At 58.9% G+C, this 17,812-nt stretch overlaps 7 protein-coding genes across 8 annotated transcripts; 4 read left to right on the forward strand and 3 right to left on the reverse strand.

The window, feature by feature from the left end:
* The first annotated feature begins 864 nt into the window (after window positions 1-864).
* CHS2_2 (Chitin synthase) lies at window positions 865-5,210 on the forward strand. 2 transcript variants are annotated; one of them, XM_047988670.1, is made up of 4 exons: window positions 865-1,305; window positions 1,640-1,827; window positions 1,902-3,721; window positions 3,782-5,210. In XM_047988670.1, the coding sequence occupies exons 1-4, from the start codon at window positions 1,287-1,289 to the stop codon at window positions 4,500-4,502; spliced, it is 2,748 nt and encodes a 915-aa protein (XP_047844668.1). In that variant the 5' UTR covers window positions 865-1,286; the 3' UTR covers window positions 4,503-5,210. The 2 variants fall into 2 exon arrangements, with proteins under 2 accessions (XP_047844668.1, XP_047844669.1); XM_047988671.1 differs by having other exon boundaries at window positions 865-1,827.
* Window positions 4,959-7,377, reverse strand: CPR6 (Peptidylprolyl isomerase). Its single transcript, XM_047988672.1, has 3 exons — window positions 6,270-7,377; window positions 6,081-6,207; window positions 4,959-6,006 (listed from the first exon to the last, which is right to left on the reverse strand). Exons 1-3 carry the CDS (start codon window positions 6,498-6,500, stop codon window positions 5,246-5,248), a joined length of 1,119 nt encoding a protein of 372 aa, XP_047844670.1. The 5' UTR covers window positions 6,501-7,377; the 3' UTR covers window positions 4,959-5,245.
* Window positions 7,378-7,564: 187 nt separating this feature from the next.
* Window positions 7,565-8,810, reverse strand: JDV02_007201 (uncharacterized protein). The gene is made up of 2 exons (XM_047988673.1): window positions 8,245-8,810; window positions 7,565-8,180 (listed from the first exon to the last, which is right to left on the reverse strand). The coding sequence occupies exons 1-2, from the start codon at window positions 8,738-8,740 to the stop codon at window positions 7,840-7,842; spliced, it is 837 nt and encodes a 278-aa protein (XP_047844671.1). The 5' UTR covers window positions 8,741-8,810; the 3' UTR covers window positions 7,565-7,839.
* Window positions 8,811-9,208: 398 nt separating this feature from the next.
* JDV02_007202 (uncharacterized protein) lies at window positions 9,209-9,898 on the forward strand (the record flags this gene model as incomplete). The annotated part of the gene is made up of 2 exons (XM_047988674.1): window positions 9,209-9,706; window positions 9,770-9,898. 2 exons carry the CDS (start codon window positions 9,209-9,211, stop codon window positions 9,896-9,898), a joined length of 627 nt encoding a protein of 208 aa, XP_047844672.1.
* DTD1 (D-tyrosyl-tRNA(Tyr) deacylase) lies at window positions 9,881-11,239 on the reverse strand. Its single transcript, XM_047988675.1, has 5 exons — window positions 10,987-11,239; window positions 10,759-10,937; window positions 10,649-10,691; window positions 10,349-10,542; window positions 9,881-10,295 (listed from the first exon to the last, which is right to left on the reverse strand). Exons 1-5 carry the CDS (start codon window positions 10,991-10,993, stop codon window positions 10,248-10,250), a joined length of 471 nt encoding a protein of 156 aa, XP_047844673.1. The 5' UTR covers window positions 10,994-11,239; the 3' UTR covers window positions 9,881-10,247.
* A 362-nt stretch (window positions 11,240-11,601) lies between these two features.
* On the forward strand, window positions 11,602-14,276 carry NOT5 (general negative regulator of transcription subunit 5). The gene is made up of 4 exons (XM_047988676.1): window positions 11,602-12,196; window positions 12,251-13,346; window positions 13,407-13,920; window positions 13,974-14,276. The coding sequence occupies exons 1-4, from the start codon at window positions 11,942-11,944 to the stop codon at window positions 14,032-14,034; spliced, it is 1,926 nt and encodes a 641-aa protein (XP_047844674.1). The 5' UTR covers window positions 11,602-11,941; the 3' UTR covers window positions 14,035-14,276.
* Window positions 14,277-16,214: 1,938 nt separating this feature from the next.
* JDV02_007205 (uncharacterized protein) lies at window positions 16,215-17,140 on the forward strand (the record flags this gene model as incomplete). The annotated part of the gene is made up of 2 exons (XM_047988677.1): window positions 16,215-16,240; window positions 16,333-17,140. 2 exons carry the CDS (start codon window positions 16,215-16,217, stop codon window positions 17,138-17,140), a joined length of 834 nt encoding a protein of 277 aa, XP_047844675.1.
* Window positions 17,141-17,812: the final 672 nt, after the last annotated feature.

Below are 17,812 nucleotides of genomic sequence, written 5' to 3' on the forward strand. Positions count from 1 at the left end.
GTGCATCTCCGGATGTGGGTGTGGCGGGTGACGTGTGGCGGGGGACGCGACAGCATTTTTTATTTTTGGATACGGCGTTTCCCCGACAATATGTGCAGCGAGGCCGCGAGGCGAACATGACGACAGCTCAGCCTAGGCTCAGCTTGGCTGCGCCAGCCGAGAAGCCAAAGGCTGACTGCCTGCCAGTGAGTGGCACGCGGGTGAGCAGACGACATGATGGGACGGGACGGGGCCAGCTGTCGCACCGCGCAGCTGCAGCAGCACCTCGCCTGCGCGCGCCGCTGAAGAATGCCCCCCCCTTCTTGTTCTTCGCAGACGACAGGAACGGACCCCAGAACGAGATTGCGATGGCCTCACCCCTGAAGACGTCGGCTCTCTCCCCCCCTGGGGCGCGACAAACCCCCCCAGAGGCTTGGGGGAGCCGCTCTCGACGTCATCAGGGAGAGTGTGGGGGAGGGCATTGTGCACTGCCCAACCACCCGCCAGCACTCGCCAGGCCCCTTTCGCTAGCGCCATGCCTCTGAAACGCGGAATGCGCTCGCTGGAGGGTCCCTTGAATTTTAGCGCTAGGCCCGGGCTTGCCTTCCCCCGCCGCCGCCGCCGCCGCCTTGGGCGTGGAGGCTCCACGGTAGGCAACCTAAGGTTCCACGGGCTGAGCACGCGCCGCCACGCGCTGGAAAGCTCCCTGCCACCACTTTGGTTGCTGGGCTGTCCGGGGGGGCCAGCCTTGGTGGGGATGGAGGGTTTCCATCCATTCTCACTGCTGATGATGGATGTTACGGTGCGCTGTAGTGAGGTACTAGCCTCTTGAAACTGCCCGCGCCGGCCGGCGTCGTCCTTTAGCAAATTTCCTGCGAGCAGCCCTTTTGAAACGGCCAGCCGCGTGTGTAGCTGTGGCGCGCCCCTCGTTAGCCGTCGTCTCCCATCCCGTTTTTGCAGGCTGTGTCTCTTCATCAACTCCAGACCTTGACCCTGGATCCCTCCCGTCCACTCCCGCGCCCCCCCGTCCTCCCTCTCCTCCCCTCCTCTCGCGAGACCTTCGCTTCGGATCCAGCCAGCTCCCGTCGTCTCGGAATCGGGAGCATTGGTCGCTCGCTCCACCCCCCGAAGCATACCTTGCCCGTCATATTGTTCCTCATCTCAGGTATACGATACGTGCCCGCCAAGTGCGGTCTCATCCACCCGCCATCATACCAGCGCGCGGCCAAGCACCAACCGAGTCGTTGCATGAAACCGCAGTCCGCACCGACCAAGGTACCGCCGCCTCGCCGCGCTGCGTGATCAACATGGCCTACAATCGACTAGGTAACTCGCTCCCCGATCCCCTATCCTTCGTCGTCATTACCCCGTTCGGAAGCCCCCTGTGCGTCTAATCTCTTGGGCTTGTTGGACCTCCTGGCTTTCACTGTTCCAGTCGATCCCTTTTCCCTTTGTTCCGCGCATTCCAACCGCCTTGATCCTGGCGCTCTTTGTCGCACATGCACCTTCAACTCGCTGGAGTCCCGCGCGCCGCCTAACCTTGGGCGCTGGGGCATTAGACACCCCCTCGCCGCCCTCACCCGCCTTGCCTCTGCTTGCCTTACCACCCGACGTTGCGAGCAAACCGAACTCTGAGCTCTCTAACACCAGCCTCGCACAGGAGACTATCCCGAACAGATGGATCATCGCGGGAGTCCGTATCGGACCCCGTCGCCTGGCCATCCCCTCCAGCAGGGCTACCAGCTTGAGGAGAACCCTTACAATCAACAGCAGCGGCTGACACCAGGCGCCCATGGCCAGTATCAGCGCTACGGCACGCCGAGCGATCAGCTTGATATAAATGCGGCGGTAAGATGCCCAGCGACGGGATGCGCCCAAGTCGTATGGAGCGGTGCGGGGACATACTGACTGACTGTGAGCAGCACTCGGTCGATAATCTGTCGTATGGCGCCCACCACCAGGGCTACGGGGATAGCGTCGTCAACCCCGAGCTGATGCACGACGAATATGGCGGGAGGCATGCGACATACCCGAACCAGCCGCCGCACGACGATGGCTACTACGACCAGCGGCCCGTCGACGATGGCCACGGATACGACCTCGACGACCGCCGGCCGATGCTGGAGCACCAACAGTCGTCTTACGACGACCCCTACCACGACCAGCCGCCGCCGCCGCAGCAGCAGCAGCAGCAGCAGCAGCAGATGGGCCCAGGAGTCAAGCGCTGGAAGACAGTCAAGAAGGTCCTGCTGTACCGCGGGAACCTCGTCCTCGACTGCCCTGTGCCGCCGATACTGCTCCAACAGAACCCCCACGGCGAGCGCGACGAGTTCACCCACATGCGCTACACGGCGGCCACGTGCGACCCGTCCGACTTTTACAACGAGAACTTTACGCTGCGGCAGAAGCTGTTCAGCAAGCCGCGCCACACGGAGCTCTTCATCGTTGTGACCATGTACAACGAGGACGACGTTTTGTTTGCGCGCACCATGATTGGCGTCTTCAAGAACATCGAGTACATGTGCAATCGACCCAACAGCAAGACGTGGGGCAAGGACGCCTGGAAGAAGATTGTCGTGTGCGTCGTCAGCGACGGCCGCGCCAAGATCAACCCCCGCACCAAGGCCGTCTTGTCCGGCATGGGCGTCTACCAGGAGGGCATCGCGAAGCAGCAGGTCAACGGCAAGGACGTGACCTCTCACATCTACGAGTATACCACGCAGACGCACCTGACGCTCAAGAACGACGTCGTCGGCCTCGTCCACAAGCGCCAGCCCGTGCAGATGCTCTTTTGCCTCAAGGAGAAGAACCAGAAGAAGATCAACTCGCACCGCTGGTTCTTCCAGGCGTTTGGGCGCGTGCTCGACCCCAACATCTGCGTCCTGCTCGATGCCGGCACGCGACCCGGTGGCAACTCTATCTACCACCTGTGGAAGGCTTTTGACCTGGAGCCCATGTGCGGCGGCGCCTGTGGCGAGATCAAGGCTATGTTGGGCACAGGCGGCAAGAACCTGATCAACCCGCTCGTCGCGACGCAGAACTTTGAGTACAAGATGAGCAACATCCTCGACAAGCCTCTGGAGTCGGCGTTTGGCTTCATCTCCGTCCTGCCGGGTGCCTTTTCGGCGTACCGCTACGTTGCGCTGCAAAACGACAAGAACGGCAAGGGTCCGCTGGAAAAGTACTTCTTGGGCGAGACGTTGCACGGAGGCAGTAGTGCCGGTCTCTTTGAGTCCAACATGTACCTGGCCGAGGACCGAATTCTCTGCTTTGAGCTCGTCACTAAGCGCAACTGCCACTGGATCCTGCAGTACGTCAAGTCGGCCAACGGCGAGACGGACGTGCCCGACACGGTCACGGAGCTGGTGCTGCAGCGGCGCCGCTGGCTCAACGGATCCTTCTTCGCCGCCATCTACGCCATCGCCCATTTCCACGAATTCTTCCGCTCCGACCACTCGATGCTCCGAAAGCTGGCCTTTTTCGTCGAGTTTGTCTTCCAGACCATCAACATGATCTTTGCGTGGTTCGCTATCGGCAACTTCTTCTTAGTATTCAAGATTTTGACTACCAGTCTGGGCAACAAGGACCTGCTGGGCAAGACGGGCGAGATTCTGGGCGTCGTCTTCACCTGGCTGTACGGCGTCTGCCTCATCACCTGCTTTGTGCTGTCCATGGGTAATCGGCCGGCGGGGTCTGGCAAGCTGTATAGCGCCATGGTGTGGTTTTGGGCGTGCATCATGATGTAAGTCAACCCCCCGGGACGACCTCTGTCGACTCCCTTCTGACTGACCACTCAATCCAGATATCTCATGTTTGCGGCCATCTTCATCGCCGTCAAGGCCATCATTGCCGACGTCAATGACGCCGACGGCTTCAGCATCGACCAGCTGTTCAAAAATCCCGTCTTCTACACACTCATCATATCCGTCATGTCGACGTTTGGCATCTGGCTCATCGCGTCGCTCATCATGTTCGACCCGTGGCACATGATCACGTCGTTTGTGCAGTACATGCTCCTCACGCCGACGTACACCAACGTGCTTAACGTGTACGCGTTTTGCAACACGCACGACGTGTCGTGGGGCACAAAGGGCGACGACAAGGTCGAGAAGCTCCCCTCGGTCAATACAAAGGGCGGCGAGGGCAAGACGGACCTCCCCGACGAGGGCGACCTCAACGCCCAGTACCAGCGCGAGGTGTCCCTCTTCAGCACAAAGTTCAAGGCCGTCAAGACGCCCCCCACGGCCGCGCAGCTCCAGGAGAAGCAGATGGACTACTACCGCGGCGTGCGCACCGGCGTCGTCCTCATCTGGATGATTACCAACTTTGCCCTCGCGGCCGTGGTGCTCAGTTCGGCCGGCCTCGAGAAGATTACCCCCACGCGCGGCTCGCTTGAGAACGAGCAGCTCGCCCGCTCCAACATCTACATGACTATTGTGCTGTGGAGCGTCGCCGTCCTCAGCGGCTTCAAGTTCCTCGGCGCGCTGTGGTTCCTCATCGTCCGCATGTTTAGAGGCGTCTAGACTGTTTCCCCTTTCTTTTCCTCCTTTGTTAATTCTCAGGACAAACTGAAGGGAGAGCTGGGTTACTTGGGGCTGCTATGCTACCCCCACGTCCGTGTATGTTGACTCTATCCATCCATCCGTCCATTCTTCCATTACTCAATTGGGTTTTGTGGTTTTGGGCTGAGGGGCGGGCAGGACGGGGGTTTGGGGTTTAATGCTCCCTGCTTCTTTTTTCTTTCTTTTACCTCGTCGTTGTGGTCGCGGTTGCGGTTGTTTCGCATCTTTGGCTTCTGGACTATACCCGGTTCTTGTACGGATAACGGCTTCATGATCGTGGTAGTCTCTGCCGCCTAACTACCTACCATACCCCAGAATGGAAGAGGGCAGGCAGGCAGGCAAATTGGCGTTTGGTTATTAGGTAGGGTGGGGTCGGATGTAGATTCTATCGTGTCCTTGTATTCTCTACCCGATTTTCTCCCATGAAATCTGCGTCACAAATCTGTCAACAACTTTGATGGTGAGAACATCAACGAACAACAAATCATGTCTCTCCCTATTTCGTCTTTTGGCGTTTTGTGGTGTAATTTCTCGTGTTTATTTTTATTCTTTATCGTATCACCCCAGTATTTTCCATCCCCAAGATGCAGGCCCCTTCGCTCCACGACCCCGGTCCGCGCTATGCTACCAATGACATGTCAAAGCAGGAGAAGAGTTGGGGACACAGGGACAAAAATAATAACCAGAGATGCTTCTCGACGGCTCTACGAAAAGAACTTCTTATACGCGGCCTTCTCCTTGGCTGCCCGGGCCGCCGCCTTGGCCCTAACCGCCGCCAGCTCGTTGGAGACGAGGGCGTCGCCGGGGGCCAGGCGAAGCGCCTCCTCGAGGTCCTTGATGGCGGCCTCCTCGTCCTTGATGCGCACGTAGGCGAAGCCGCGGCGGTAGTACGCCTTGGCGCGGTCCGCGTCGGCGGTGCTGGCGACGGCGAGGGCCGAGGTCCCGAACCTGACGGCATCGTCCCACGACTCCAGCTTGATGCTGAGGAGGGCCGAGTTGCTGTTGAGCGAGAATCGAACGGCGTCGAGGCTCTGCTTGGTGGTGGGCGGCTCATCGTCCAGGTCAGGGTCCTCGTTGAGGTAGCGCAGGCCCTTCTCGTACTTGGTCAGCCCCAGGCTGAAGTTGCCCGCCTTGAAGGCCTTGTTGCCATAGTCCTTGCAGTCGGTGGCGATCTTGAGGATCTTGTTGGCGTCGAGCTTCTCGTTGACGTCGTCGGGGAAGTCCTCGTACGGGTCGCCCATGGCATCGGGCTGCTTGATGTCGGCGGCGAGGGCGGCATCCCCCGTGAGCTCGCCGCAGTCGGCAATGACGGCATCCTTGGTGGGCTTGTCGCCGGACAGGGTCTGGAGGTTCTCGATCTGGCGCACAACGGATTTTCCGTTGAGGACTTCGCCAAAGACAACATGCTTACCGTCGAGGTGGGGCGTCGGGACCGTTGTGATGAAAAACTGCGAGCCATTCGTGTCTGAAACAGGACGGGATTAGTGACATGGTCGCACTGCATACGTCTTGTAAGCCGCGAGAGGCAAACGGACTCACCGGGACCGGCATTGGCCATGGAGAGGAGGAAGGGCTTTTCGTGCTTGAGGGGGAACGCCTCGTCCTCAAACTTGGCGCCGTAGATGGACTCGCCGCCAGTGCCATCGCCAGCGGTAAAGTCACCACCCTGTGCCGCATTCGGTCAGTCACACCTGTCGGGTGCCACAACATGGTCATCACACTGCATACCTGAATCATGAACTGCTTGATGACTCGATGAAAGATGGAACCCTTGTAGTGCAGGGGCTTGCCCGACTTGCCGAGGCCCTTCTCGCCGGTGCAGAGAGCGCGGAAGTTCTCGACGGTCTTGGGGACGAGATCGGAATAGAGCTCCATGGTGATGCGGCCGGTAGGCTTGCCACCGACGGAGATGTCGAAGAAGACCCGGGGGCGGGCCTTGGTATCGGTCTCGGAAGCCATTACGAACGTTTTTGTTGGAGCTTATGGATCGGATCGAGAGAGTCGAAGTTTTGAGACCGCGGTGACGGACCACGGAGGGGTCGAGCAGAGGTATATAATTTGGCTGGAAGCTAACGGGCGAGGTGATGAAGGGGACCTGCCTGGTCGACGGCGACAGGTTTCGGGCGGGTGGCCGTGTCTAGGGCGCACGGTGACGTGACGGCGGGCAAACCAATGCTCGTTTCAGTCGTCGACCCACGAGGACGTCCGTTGCACGCAGGGCCAAGCGAGAGGCTTGTCGAGCTGGGGCTGCGATTCGATTCGATGCGGGGTGTAATTCTGAGGCGGGCTGAGCGTTGAGGGTCGCGAGGAAAGAGACAACAAGGACGGACGATGCAGGGGTCGGTCCCCAGGGGAGGGGCGTTGCGGTGGTGCGTGACGTGAGATGCGATGGACGGGGGCGAGACAAGAGACAAGAAAGTCGCGGGCGCAGGCGCGGGCGCGGAACAGAAGTTGGGAGGGGATGGATGAATGGAGGAGCTGGAGGGGTGGGAGATGCAAGAGATGCCACTGCTTAGTTTGGCTGAGTGACGCAGCTGAGAGGGGGGCTACCTTAGGTTTTAGTAGTTTTACAGGCGGAGGAGCAGGGAGTTGAGGGGGGCTCTTTCCGTTCAACGACCGCTGTGCCGTGCTCCAGTGCTGCGCTGTAAGTGCGGAAGGAGCTACCTATGTATTATATCTCTCGGGCATGGATGGGATCGCTGCGTGCTTGCCGCGGTGGGGTTGTGGAAGTTTCCAGAGCAAAAATCAAGCAACCGCGTCGCCTGTGGGGTCGACAAACGAACATTCCCGATGGCTGCACCCAGCCCAGCTCACCACTCTGTGATGATACACTCAGTACCTACCTTCTCCATATGTAGGTAGTAGGCATGTAATGACTGACTGACTGTTCAGGCTGCCGCATGAAACTAGACCACGTTGCCAATGGGAGCACTCGACCCTCGACTGACCACCACACCACACGCGTTGGAGAGGGACAATACCGAATACTAATGTCATGCAGCTCTCAGTGGTCACACAGCCTGGTCCACAGCTGCGGCTGCTGCCCATCTGCAGCAAAACCAACTTCTTTGTTACGTACTGTACTTCGTACTTGCATGACCATATCCATCTTGTTCCCTACCGAGGGTGCGTACCTACCACCATCATGGGGGCTCGTCCATGCATCTCAAACGGCTGCTTCAACCCCAACAAACAAACCTCCGTCCGGCTCAGCACGGCTCAACACATCAGAACCCGTTGGATAGTCCAAAATAGAACCAGGGGTGGTGGTACTTTTCATCATCCACCATGTCCATGATCATCGGGACATACTTGGTATGCCACTCCTTCTGTAGACGAGGGTCGAACTGATGAGGGAGGGCGTCCACCACCCGCGCTTGCAATTCTCCCAGTATGACGGATACCAACCGGCTTGGCCCCAGTCAATCACGGAAGCCACCTTGGGGTCAGCACCCTCCGTCAGCAGAACGTTGGGAGGGCAAATGTCTGCATGGGCGAACGTGATGGGAACGTTTTCGTCAATCATAATTCCGCATGCATCGTGGAACTGCGAGACTGCGTCTGCGCCGAGAAATGGCCCTGCGAAGTTTGGCCGATACCAGAGGAGAATGTCATTCAGACGACGCTGGCCCAGACTTCCTTCGTGCGCATCATCAGTAAATAAGCGTGCAACGGGTACGCAGAGTCAGATGTGAGCACTCACCGACATAAGGCTCGCACCCCTCTTGTGGTAGAGCCCTCCATGCAGCGACCATGGACCGCAGCTCCTGGCACACAGCCACGCGCTCACCTTCGCTCATGCCGCCCCATCTTGCTTGAAGGGTGTCGCCGTCCACGAGGGACATGTATATAAACCTTTGGCCTCCGTCGTCGGCCCAGCCAAAGACCTCGGGGATAGGAACTCGCCCTTGCAGCAGCTCGCGCATCCGGATCTGGGTTTCTACCTCGGCGACTGTTACATCGGCTCCGTACTTGACGAATAGTCCGAGTGACGGCACAGTCACAGGCGATGGTCTGCTCAACTCCTCGGCCCTCCTGTTCCCAGACTCTTTGTTTAGCGCCCTGATCTCTGCGGGGGAGGGGAGCTTCCATGTGGGACGCTCCTTGAAGAAACTGGACTCGGTAAAGGTCGTGATGCGAGTGGAGTCTTGAGAGACGGGTGAGTCGGCGCGAAGCGAGGTGGCTTCACCTGCCGCCATTGCGGAAGTGCGCTACAGGATGCGTTCGCAAATCCACTCACTCGTCGGTGAGGTTGTTGGTCGATCAAGCACAGCTGTTGATTCCCGGTTGAAAGTTGGGAATGCAGGCGTGCAGCGTATGAGGTGGGGTGGGGTGCAAACGCGCAACACCCTGCCTACGCCTGCTGGCCATGCCCCTAATCACACACCATTGAGTCGTTGACATATAACCTCTAAGGTTCTCTTGAAACCCGAACTCTTGAAAAGCAAGCATCTGCCTCTCACTCTGGAGCGACCTAGCCACTCCCTGTCCTGCTGCCTGGTTTGCTTAGGCAGGAGGGCTTGTAGCTTTGCGTCTATACAGCGTCACGAGGGCCTTGGTTCCCGGTGCGACAGAACCACCCAGACCTCGTCGACAACTATAGTGTAGTACAGCACGATCTTCTCCTCGGCACTAAACAAGCTTGGTTGCCCAAGTATTTGAGTATCATGCCTTCCGCTCCCGCCCCGCCTCCCCCTCCGCCTCCCCCTCCGCCTGCTCTCCAACAGCCGTTCTCCTCGGGCGGACACGCCGGCTCCCGAGAGCCTCAGACTCGGCTGGAGCAGCCCGTGGTCCCCGCACACGGTCCCCCAGGGTCTTTTCTCGTCGAATTATTCGTATACAATGGTCATCCGTTCAAGCATCACTGGGCCTACTTTGTGCGATCGAGCCACGGCCCCGGCCGAGGAGTAAAGATACACGCGACAGGGGATGTCAACCACGGTTTCACTCTCGAGTTCAAGAGAGGATACGACCTTGGCCACACCGACGACCAACAACCCACGACCCGGATCCCACTGCAGTATATTGACGGCCGAAACGTGGATGAGAGGGCAATGTTCAACAACGGCGTCAGTAAGATCGATGATGCGCCCGTCTGCCGCTTCGAATCCAGCGCATACAAAATCAAGGCGCCCGAAAAGTCCTTGCATTCAGCGGGCACCAAAGTAAGCATCGGATGGGCCCCGGAGCCTTTGGCGCCGGTACTTGCGGCCGCTGACAGCCGCTAGGCAGCGCCGAAGACGAGAGTGATGCAGAGAGATTGCCAAACGTGGATCGTCGAGTCTGCGAACCAACTGGTCGCTGACGGCATATTCACCCGCGATGTTGCGGATTATTTGCATGTATTGAAGCAATAGCCCGCGTTGCATCGCCTGAGCAGCGCACAGTGTGTACATCGTATGGAGGGTAGGGAACGCCGACTCCCATGCTGAGGTTCAGGACCTGCAGCCAGGATCTAGTCTACACCTGAAACAAGCGCTATCGCGAGAAAAATCGCAATAGTCTGCCTTCTATGTCTATCATGCATGCATCCAGCCCCAGATCCGGCTCCGGTAGCGTTTGAACCTATCCACATCGCGCCGACGACTTACCGTTTCGTGCCGTCACACAACTTCAGCCGCTGCCCGTACAGGCCTGCCACGCGGCACGGCCTGAGGTACGGCCCTTTTGCCTGTTCACAAGTCCAAGCCATCGCCGGGGTTTTCTTCAAGGGTCTTCCGCGGCCTTGGGCCCAGATTGAAGCTCGAGCGTGACCTTGTGTCGTCAGCGAGTGCGGCGGCGTGTTCGGGGCATTGGGAACGACTTACGGGTCCGTCGTTCACCAACGCAACTTCCATCATGGCCTGAAACTTGCCGTCCTTGACTCGGTCCTCCGCGTAGTCGTCCTTTACCTTCTGAACGAAGTAGTGATATAGGCGGGCCGCCTCTTCCGGGTTCATCGCGCCGTGGAAGTCTGGCTTTGTGCCCTTTTTCGTGCGTGCCAACAGGGTGAACTGAGACACTGTCGGAGCGGAGACCAAGGAAAAAGTGATCAGTCAGGCTGCACACGGGACACGCGAAGATTCCCCCAAAGGGGAGGGCGTCCGATGCGGGAAAGCAGGACATACCGCACAGGACCTCGCCACCAATGTCAGTGACACTCTTCTTCCACTGAAAGCGGTGTTGTGGGTAAGCAGTCGAACTCGAGGATGATGTCGTCAGGGGGGGGGCCACGTACGCGCCCACCCGACTCGTCATCCCACAACTTCATTTTGAGGACTTTGGAGGCGATGGTGTTGATCTCCTTCTCCGTGTCACCAGGTGCGACGGCGGCGAAGACGAGGACGCCCTTTCCAATGGATGAGATGACCTCCTTGTCGACCGTTACTGATGCCGACAGCACGCGCTGGATGATGGCTTCAGCCGTCAGCCCAGAATCGATTCAAGGCAGGCGAGTCGGTTTTACCTTTCATTTCTTATCCTTGATCTCCTCTCACTAGCTCTTCAATGACACATGAGAGAGCCGTGAGGCTCTTGGAAGAAGTAGGCGACACCGCCTCAGCTCGACGCAAGAAGCAGCCAACGCTTCGGGAACTGGCGTGGATGAGACGGAGGTAAGACACAATTCTATTTCGTCAAGCGGATGCGTCGTTGAGCTGGAGGCGATGAACTGGTGCGTGGTCGTCAAGCCCGTACCTTTTGCCTAGGTTAGTAGGTAGTTGTAATTGAAGTACGCCGGACCCGGCGCCAATTGGCGACGCCTCGGGCTTGGTGGAGGACGCGATGTCATGTGAGAGACGTGTACGTATTTGCCTATCGCCTGGGTGCCCGCAAAGGTGCCTTTAGATAGTGCTGCCATGAGTCGGCGCATCAGGGGCAATGCAACAGAAGCAAAATTATGAGATAACCAAAGAATATGAAAGAAAATCATAGAGGCAGGCCCGAAAGTAAATTTCACGGCACTTTAGGCCCGTCCAGCCGGTGAACAGCTGCAGGTAGTGCTTGCTGGCTAACCCGCCCAGTTCAAAATACCTGCCACGTGCTAGCCAACTGCGAGCTAGTGACTTTTCACAACCATCGACTGCCATCACCAACGTTGATCCTGCAACAACCCTCCTGGCCTCCCGCCTCACGACACGCCCACCCGCGCCCAGCCCTCGAATTGACGAGGGCATTCCCTCCAGCTGAGTGCGAAGAGATTAAGCACCCGATAATCCAGCGCGACGCGCGTCCGCACGCCTCGCGGCCTCGACGACCCTCGACCGATCTCGTGCACTGCCGCCCGGATTGAAGGGACAGCGAGCCGTCTCGTCAATCACAGAGCCGCGCGCACGACGGGCTGTGCCCTCCTCCCCGATAAACACCATCAAGAAAGCGCAGCAGACGGGAGGGACGTATCCTCCCCCTCCACCACCCTCACAATGGCGGCAAGGAAATTGCAACAAGAAGTAGACAAGTGCTTCAAGAAGGTGGCCGAGGGTGTCGCCGAGTTTGAAGCCATCTACGAGAAGATCGAGCAGTCAAATAATCCTGCTCAAAAGGAGAAGCTCGAAGACAACCTAAAGCGTGAGATCAAGAAGCTGCAACGGCTGCGGGACCAGATCAAGACATGGGCTGCCAGCAACGACATCAAGGACAAGGCTCCCTTGCTGGAACATCGGAAGCTGATAGAGACGGTTAGCCACTCTCCCAGAATGACCGCGAACGGTGCGCCCCTAACACAATCACAGCAAATGGAGAAGTTCAAGGCCGTAGAAAAGGCCATGAAGACCAAGGCCTACTCCAAAGAAGGCTTATCGGCGGCGGCGAAGCTCGACCCCAAGGAGCAGGCCAAGGTGGAGGCGGGCGAGTTCCTCAGCAACATGGTCGACGAGCTGGAACAGCAAATCGAGTCTCTGGAAGCCGAGAGTGAGACGATACAAGCGACCATGAAGAAGGGCAAGAACCAAGGGGCCAAGGCCGACCGGATGGCTGAGATCGATCGGATCATCGAACAACACAAGTGGCATCAAGGGAAGCTGGAGCTGATCCGGCGGTCGCTCGAGAACGGAGGAGTCGAGACGGATCAGGTCAACGACCTCGAGGAGAACATCCGGTACTACGTCACGGACGGCATGAACGAGGAGTACATGGAGGACGAGGCCATGTACGACGACCTCAACCTGGACGAGGACGAGGGCACGTTTGGCATGACTCAGGACAACGAGAAGAGCTCCTCGCAAGATACGCAATCGGTGCAGGACGAGCCCCCGGCGCCCGAGCCCGAACAACCACCGGCAGCGGCAGCAGGAGCCGCAGCGGCGACGACGGCAGCGGCACCCAAGCCCATATCAAGGAAAGCGCAGAAGGATCCCGAGATGGCTGGTGGCAGGAAAGCTTCCGTCCAGTCCAAGTCGCCATTGCCCGCACTGGCCACGTTACACACCCCGCTGCTGTCGACCATGAGCAACGGGAGTACAAGCGGGCCGGCCATGAAGCCTGCGTCTCTTCCGACGCGACCAGCCGGCGAGGGTCTCAAGTACGCATCGGCAGCCGCGGCTGCAGCAGCGAGCGACAAGAATGTTGGCATCGCCCCGTTACCCCCGCCGCCAGGATCAGCACCCGTAAGCATATCACCGCTTCCGTCGCAGGCCAAGACGAGCGCGACCAGCTCGCCCGCGAGCACTTCAGTCCAGCCCGTCCCGCCACAACAACCCGAGCCAAAGCAGGCGCCCATGGCCGGCCCTCCTCCCGCGGAGGCAGAGCCGACCAGCTCGCGCGCGTCCAGAAAGGCCAAGGCCGCCGGCAAGCAGCCCGCCGGCGCCGAGCGGTCAGGGACGCCGAGTAGTAAGTCTTGTCCAAACCGTTCGCGGCCTCCCTGTCTTCTCAGCTTACACCGTCTACCAGCGTCCCAAACAAACGGCGCCACCAACGGCGTCAAGAGGACCGCCGAGACTGCGGACGAGGAGTGCATCTACCATCTGCCGGCTGCGCTCCAGGACCTGGTCGACACGTACGACGCGTCTCGAAAGCGGCCGGTCGTCTCCTCGTCCCCAGCCACGGTCCGGCTCATGTCGGCCAGCCAGATGACCAGCCCCGACAGCATCGACGCGGAGGTCCCGCGAACTTATCGGCCGGACGTGCCCGTGCCGCCGACAGGCTCTGGATTCCCCAGAGAGCCACTGCCCATCTTCGACGACCCGCGGCTCTACTCCCGCATAGACCCCGACACGCTCTTCTACGTCTTCTACTACAAACAGGGAACAGCACAACAATACTTGGCTGCCAAGGCGCTCAAGGACCAAAGCTGGCGGTTTCACAAGCAGTACCAGACGTGGTTCCAGCGCCACGAAGAGCCCAAGAACATTACCGAGGAATTTGAGCAGGGCACCTACCGGTTCTTCGACTACGAGAGCACATGGTTCGGCCCCCTTCACGGGATCTGATCTCCTTCCGTTTGCTAACTCTGCTCAGGATGAACCGACGCAAGGCAGACTTCAAGTTTGCATACAAATTCCTTGAGGACGACATTTGAATAAGTGCGCGATGCAGCTGGTACGACACGGGGGGGATGCAACACAGGTTACCCCCCTCCCCCTCAGGAGGCGTACGGATCCCACCCCTTCCCTGTTTTGAGTCCAATCTTCCCTTGCCATGCTACGGTGTTTAGAGACGGGAGATCGCTTGTGCGGCCCCTGTCCGGGTTTCGGGATATGGTAGTGTTCGAGTAAATTGACCGTGATCCTTTCAGCAAGGGATGTTTGCTGGGCGTTGCGCATGAGCATGACCACGCGTGTGTGTTTTTGTTTTTGGTTCCCTTCCGTGAGATATTTGCTTGGTGAAGCGTGCGATGCCCGCCCTCAGGCGCCCTGACTCTCTGCGCAAGCAGCAGCGGCTGTGCAGAGACGGTTATATATGGCCCTACGGTGCGTCTTCTTCTCTCCGAGAAACTGCTGCTCACAGGACATTTCATAGACTATCTCACGCAACACATATCACCTCTCTATCGATGCCGTCCTATCGCGATACCTCCCCCTCCCTCTCACCTCCGGCGGCTCCCCCTTCGACGCCGGTGACGCTGCGGACCATGTCGGCCTCGAGCCCGTTGTGCCCCTGCGCGCCCGTCAAGAGGAAGCGCGGCGGCGGCAGTCTATCGCAGCAGCAGTCCTGCTATGGCGACGACGGACGGCATCACGACCACGACCACGACCACGACCACGACGACCGCCACCTCCACCACGAAAAACGCCGCAGGTTGGCGGATAGGAGGAACCCCGTGTGGGATGCGCGCGGATTGTCCGGCGCCGGAGCGGAATGTCCGGCTCAGCATGGGAATGCTGGGGGTGTGTGCGTGGGGGATGATAGGACGTGGGACGGCGGGGTTCCCCGTGGAGAAGAAGGAGAAGAAGAAGAAGTAGAAGCAGAAGCAGAGCAGGGGGCGGAGGGTGGTGATGGCCCGTTGTTGGGCGACGACTATTCCCCGCGATCTACTACTGCTACGACCACCACTCCACGGGGAGATCTCGGTGACACTGCAATGGACGGGATAGAGTACGACAAGACGGTGGTGTTTCCAAGGCAGCACGCGGAACAGACCCAGCGCCTAAACGCCCGCCTGGAATTATTCACGCCCATATCTCGCAGGCATTCCTGGGACGCAGACCGCTTGTTCCAAGCGTCAGACATGGCCGCACAGTGCTGCTGCCCGACAGCTCGCCAGGCACCATCGTCCATGCCATGCTCCATGCCCGCATCATCGCCCTCGACGACCGCGGCCGTGGCAGCCGTGACGCGTACCCTCATGGCCACCCACGAACGACACGGCGACGCCGCGACCGGCCAGGACCGCGGCGGCGTTATTACACATGGAGACGGGAACGCCGGAGGCCGGTGAGAGGGCGTTCAGGGCATCCAGCGCGGCGTGCCCTTGCCACCTGGCTCTTCTCGTCGTTGCCTACGGCAGCGGCCGTGGCGGCGGCCCCGGGGAACCCCGATTCGCTGATGTAAGTGTGAGCATGTACTTTTACGGATAGGGAAGAAGAATGGATCTCTTCGGGGAGTTGTTCGGCGCGTGGTTAGTCAGTCGTTTGGTCAGTCTCGTGCGGGTTTTCGCTATGAAAAGGTGTTGTTGCGCGGCGTGCGTGCGTGCGCTGCGCTACGACGACGTGGTTATTGCGCGACAGCGGGTCGCGCAGAATTTTCTTCCTCTTATCATCATCATCATTATCATCATCATCGTCTCTCCAGTATGTGAGTATTTTTGGAGAATGGTAGAAAAGATGACATGTTGAGTCGGAGAGAAACGGGGAGGCTCGGCTCTGCTTTGTTTCGTTTCGTTTCGTTTCGTTTGCATTAGTACTCTCGTTTGCAAAGCAGAACGACTCGCTCACCGGTCACGGCGACCGCAGGAGGTGGAAACTTACTACGTAGAGGCCAGCGGGCCATGGAGTGGCCGTTCTGTCGCCGCCAGACGTGTGTATCGGCCCATTGCTGTTTGAGGTAGTCTATTGTAGGACTTGCACAATGGAAGTGACGCCACTGAAGACCTGTTTTAGCTGGCCTCTATTGTGTGCACACTCCGCAGCAGCAGCAGCAGCAACCTCGACGCTCTCACCTTTCATACTCTGCGAAAAGCCTAGGCTTCATCATCACCACTTGCCTCGCGACAGCTTACTGAAAGATCCTGGACGCCAGAAGACCGCATTGCACCTAAATATGGAAGACGTTCCGACGTGGCTCCAGTATGTTTCAAGTGGCTTCGCCATCCTTTGGCCGTCCGGACGGGTTTCGGATCGGTGGAGGCGGCGTGCGATCTGGCTGACCGGTCACACAGAGCTTTTAAATACATACGGGATGAGCCGAGCTTCTCTCCAGTGCGGCAGCAGGACCGTTACGAAGACGACGCCGTTTCAGAGGCGTTTCTTGGCGTGAGCACGGCCGTCGAGCAGGCTGATACTGCCCTGACTGCCGTGGAGGACGACACACAGTCCCAGTACGACACTGCGCTCCAGCACAACACGTGCAAAAAAAATATACAACTCGAACACGGAGCGACCTGGGGAACCGAGGCGGGTGGCGGGTTCTATGTCGACCTGGGCCCAAAACATCGGGTCAAGCGAACCCCTAGCGATGAACGATGCGCGGAAGCAGCACCAACCCCTGCCGTCCGCCCTAGGCGAACGGCCAATGTCTTTGTCAAGCTCCCGGAGGATTACACCGAGGAACAGGCGCAGGAACAGGCCCGGAATCATCAACGGGCCCATAAACAGCAACTGGCGCAGAGGCCGACACAGGAGCCGGAGCAGCAGGTGCCGTTCAACGGCGATCCGATGGACTGGGACCCAGTACTGGTCGAGGAGGACACGGCCCAGGACGAGGCTAGGGAGGGGCCGGGACACGGCCAAGGCCACGATGCGGTCCATGCTTGCGGGCACTGTGCGTCGTTGATCGGGGTGACGGGCCAGCTGGCGGCCCGCCTCCGGGAACACGACGTCTCGTCGAGAGCCCAGTGGGAGAGAATCTGGCAATTAGAACGGCTGGTCTGGGAGCAGAATTGCCAGTTGCAGGAGCAACAGGCGGCGTTGGCGGCGGCGTGTCAGTGGATGCAATGGCAGCAGTGGATGTGTGGATCAATATACTAGGATCGCGATAAAGCTGCTTGTGAAGATGCTGTGCAGGACCAAGACTCGACAGCAAAGCTCACACCCTCTCGGACCTTCTCGGTGATCGCAAGTAGTCATGGCTACGTTTTTCTGGTAGCCTTGCGCCTGGAAAAATGTCCGTCAGCCTTTGCGGCAGCGACGTGCCAGGTCGCGGCCCAGATCCGTGGCCTGTCCGACTTACGCGTCCTCGAAGCATAGCCGTCCAGTGGTCCAGGCGACGTTTCTAGAATTCATGGTCCTGGGAGATGAGCGAGTCAGCAAAGTCAGACGTTTGTTGCAGAGGTCGTGTCACCCATCGAACACCGAGAAGTGCGATGTCGCGTCAGTGGTCGTCGGGGCCATGAGGTACGTTTCTGTGATGGCGGTGGCTTGGGACGGGCGGGAGCCACGAGGTCGAGTTTATTCCTTGTCGGTTTGGAAATTAGACAGGTGGCTTCTTGGTGTGTGTATATGCGTGTCTGCGTGTGGCTGCCGGATGGTCCTGCCTGGTCTTGGCTGCCGGTGAAGGCTGTGAATAACGGCAGGCGCTGGGAGGCGCCTTCCGTAGAATCCACACACAACACTGTATACTGTATTCCAGGTGAGTGCCAGCGAAGCAACCGATATATCAATTCCTCAGGCATCTAACTCGTACAAAATTCCAATTTCTTA

The sequence above is a fragment of the Purpureocillium takamizusanense genome, chromosome 6, assembly GCF_022605165.1.
Source record: "Purpureocillium takamizusanense chromosome 6, complete sequence".
Classification (NCBI taxonomy): Eukaryota; Fungi; Ascomycota; class Sordariomycetes; order Hypocreales; family Ophiocordycipitaceae; genus Purpureocillium; species Purpureocillium takamizusanense.